Source organism: Sinocyclocheilus rhinocerous, unplaced genomic scaffold, assembly GCF_001515625.1.
Source record: "Sinocyclocheilus rhinocerous isolate Xijiao unplaced genomic scaffold, SAMN03320098_v1.1 C36880031, whole genome shotgun sequence".
Taxonomy (NCBI): domain Eukaryota; kingdom Metazoa; phylum Chordata; class Actinopteri; order Cypriniformes; family Cyprinidae; genus Sinocyclocheilus; species Sinocyclocheilus rhinocerous.
The window spans coordinates 1-2,147 of NW_015786608.1; the positions used below are offsets into that span (position 1 = coordinate 1).

General features: G+C 42.7%; 1 protein-coding gene across 1 annotated transcript; it reads left to right on the plus strand.

The window, feature by feature from the left end:
• Nucleotides 1–4: 4 nt before the first annotated feature.
• Nucleotides 5–1,187, plus strand: LOC107736675 (leucine-rich repeat-containing protein 4C-like; the record flags this gene model as incomplete). The annotated part of the gene is made up of 1 exon (XM_016548044.1): nt 5–1,187. A coding segment is annotated over one exon (1,074 nt), but the record flags the coding sequence as incomplete, so codon positions are not given.
• Nucleotides 1,188–2,147: the final 960 nt, after the last annotated feature.

The window sequence follows — 2,147 nt, forward strand, 5'->3', positions numbered from 1 at the left end:
AGAGCTCAACCTGGCTCACAACAACCTTACCTTTTTGCCCCATGATCTCTTCACGCCTTTACACCACCTGCAGCGAGTGCATTTGCATCACAATCCCTGGAACTGCAACTGTGACATTCTTTGGCTGAGCTGGTGGCTGAGAGAGACCGTACCTACGAACACCAGCTGCTGCGCCCGCTGCAATTCCCCTCCCAGCCTCAAGGGGCGCTACATCGGTGAGCTAGACCAGAGCTACTTTCAGTGCTACGCGCCTGTTATCATTGAGCCACCTGCCGACCTCAATTTGACTGAAGGAATGGCAGCAGAGCTAAAATGTCGGACAAACTCAGTGACCTCGGTCAGCTGGCTAACACCAAATGGCTCCATAATAACACATGGGGCTCTCAAGATGCGCATCTCCGTCCAAAACGACGGAACATTAAACTTCACCAACGTCACCATACAGGACACAGGAACCTACACTTGCATCGTAAGCAACACGCTAGGCAACATTTCAGCCTCTGCTGTCCTCAACGTGACGTCCGTTGACAACAGTGGCTTTAGTTACTTCACTACGATCACCGTAGAGACAACTGAAACCGCTATCGATGGGGAGAGTAGGACACCAGTGCAGCCTTCTTTCGGCTGGGCGTCCTCTTCAACCACAAGGGGAACACCTATTGCCACAGAAAGAGCGTACACCATTCCTGTGACTGACATAGACATTGATGGGGCTCTCAATGGTTTGGAGGAGGTGATGAAAACCACCAAGATCATCATTGGCTGCTTTGTGGCCATCACACTCATGGCTGCTGTCATGCTCATAATTTTCTACAAGATGCGCAAGCAGCACCACCAGCAGGATCATGATGGGCCGACCCGCACCATCGAGATCATCAGTGTACACGAGGAGCTGACGAGGGTTCCAGCCATGGAGAGTCACTTGACTCTTCCGCCCTTGGAGCATTACAACCACTATAACTCCTACAAAACTGCTTATAACCATGTGTCGGCTCTCAGCTCGCTGCATAGTTCAGTGCATGAACCTTTACTAATCCAAGCCAGCTCAAGGGATAACGTGCAGGAGACACAAATTTGACCATGTTGGACGAATTGAACTCTACTAATGCTGTTTAAATTTTGGTTGTGGACACGCTGTCAGAATGAAGATGACAGTGTGCTTTAAGACCTTCAGCAATGTCAGTGAGAGCCAGGGTCTATGTATAATTATTTTAACAAGTGTCTTTACAAATCTTATTTATTTAAAGATATGTGAAGTGACTGAATTATAAAATCACAAGACAAAAACGGTTAATATCTTCTTTTTTCTTTTTCATTTCTACATTTTTAAACTGCGTAAACTGGGGGAATGAATGGTTCACTTTCATGTCTTGGTAGAATTAAGGTCAACTGCTGTGGTTATGAGAGCAATGAGACGAGGTGTTTTTTTTGTTGTTGTTTTTTTTGTTTGTTTTTTGGCATATTACATCCTGTTGCAACTGTGTTTTCATTTTTTGAGACACTGGAAACAAAAACTGGCCACTGAAAACAGCAGACTTAAAATCGCATGGAGCACTTAGATATGAATGGTGGGCCTGATGGATGCAGTGACTCTAGAGAGGGGTATAAATGGTTACATTTCCCCATGAAAAATCCTGTTATTGAACAAAAAAGGGAAAGCTTTCATTATCAGGGCCTGGATTATTCTGCAAATGCAGCTTGTGGGATAGGAAACATTTCTAGTATTTAGTGCAATTTATAAGCCATTGTTCTGAACACACATCAATTAACTTCAATTCAGAAAATAGGTTTGCATAATTGCCTTGAATTACAGTCCTCAAGCCAAGATAGTATCTAAAATGTGGCATTGGAAATTCAGCATTTTGGGTTCAGCATTCTTTCACTAAATCTATTTTTCACTAAATCTATTTATAACTGTAAATGTCAACAACCTATGAATATAAAAATGAATTCTATACATCAGTGAACATCAGGCTAGTACAATTATAGCCCCTTTAGTGGCTGAGGACAAGGGAATATGATTTCTAAGATTGTTTGCTGTGCGAGTATCAGACAAAAATGGCTATGAGGAAATAAATAATGAAATAAAAAACAGCCAGCTAATGTCACTATGGAAACCAATGACCTAATGCAAAAAAAAAAAAAAA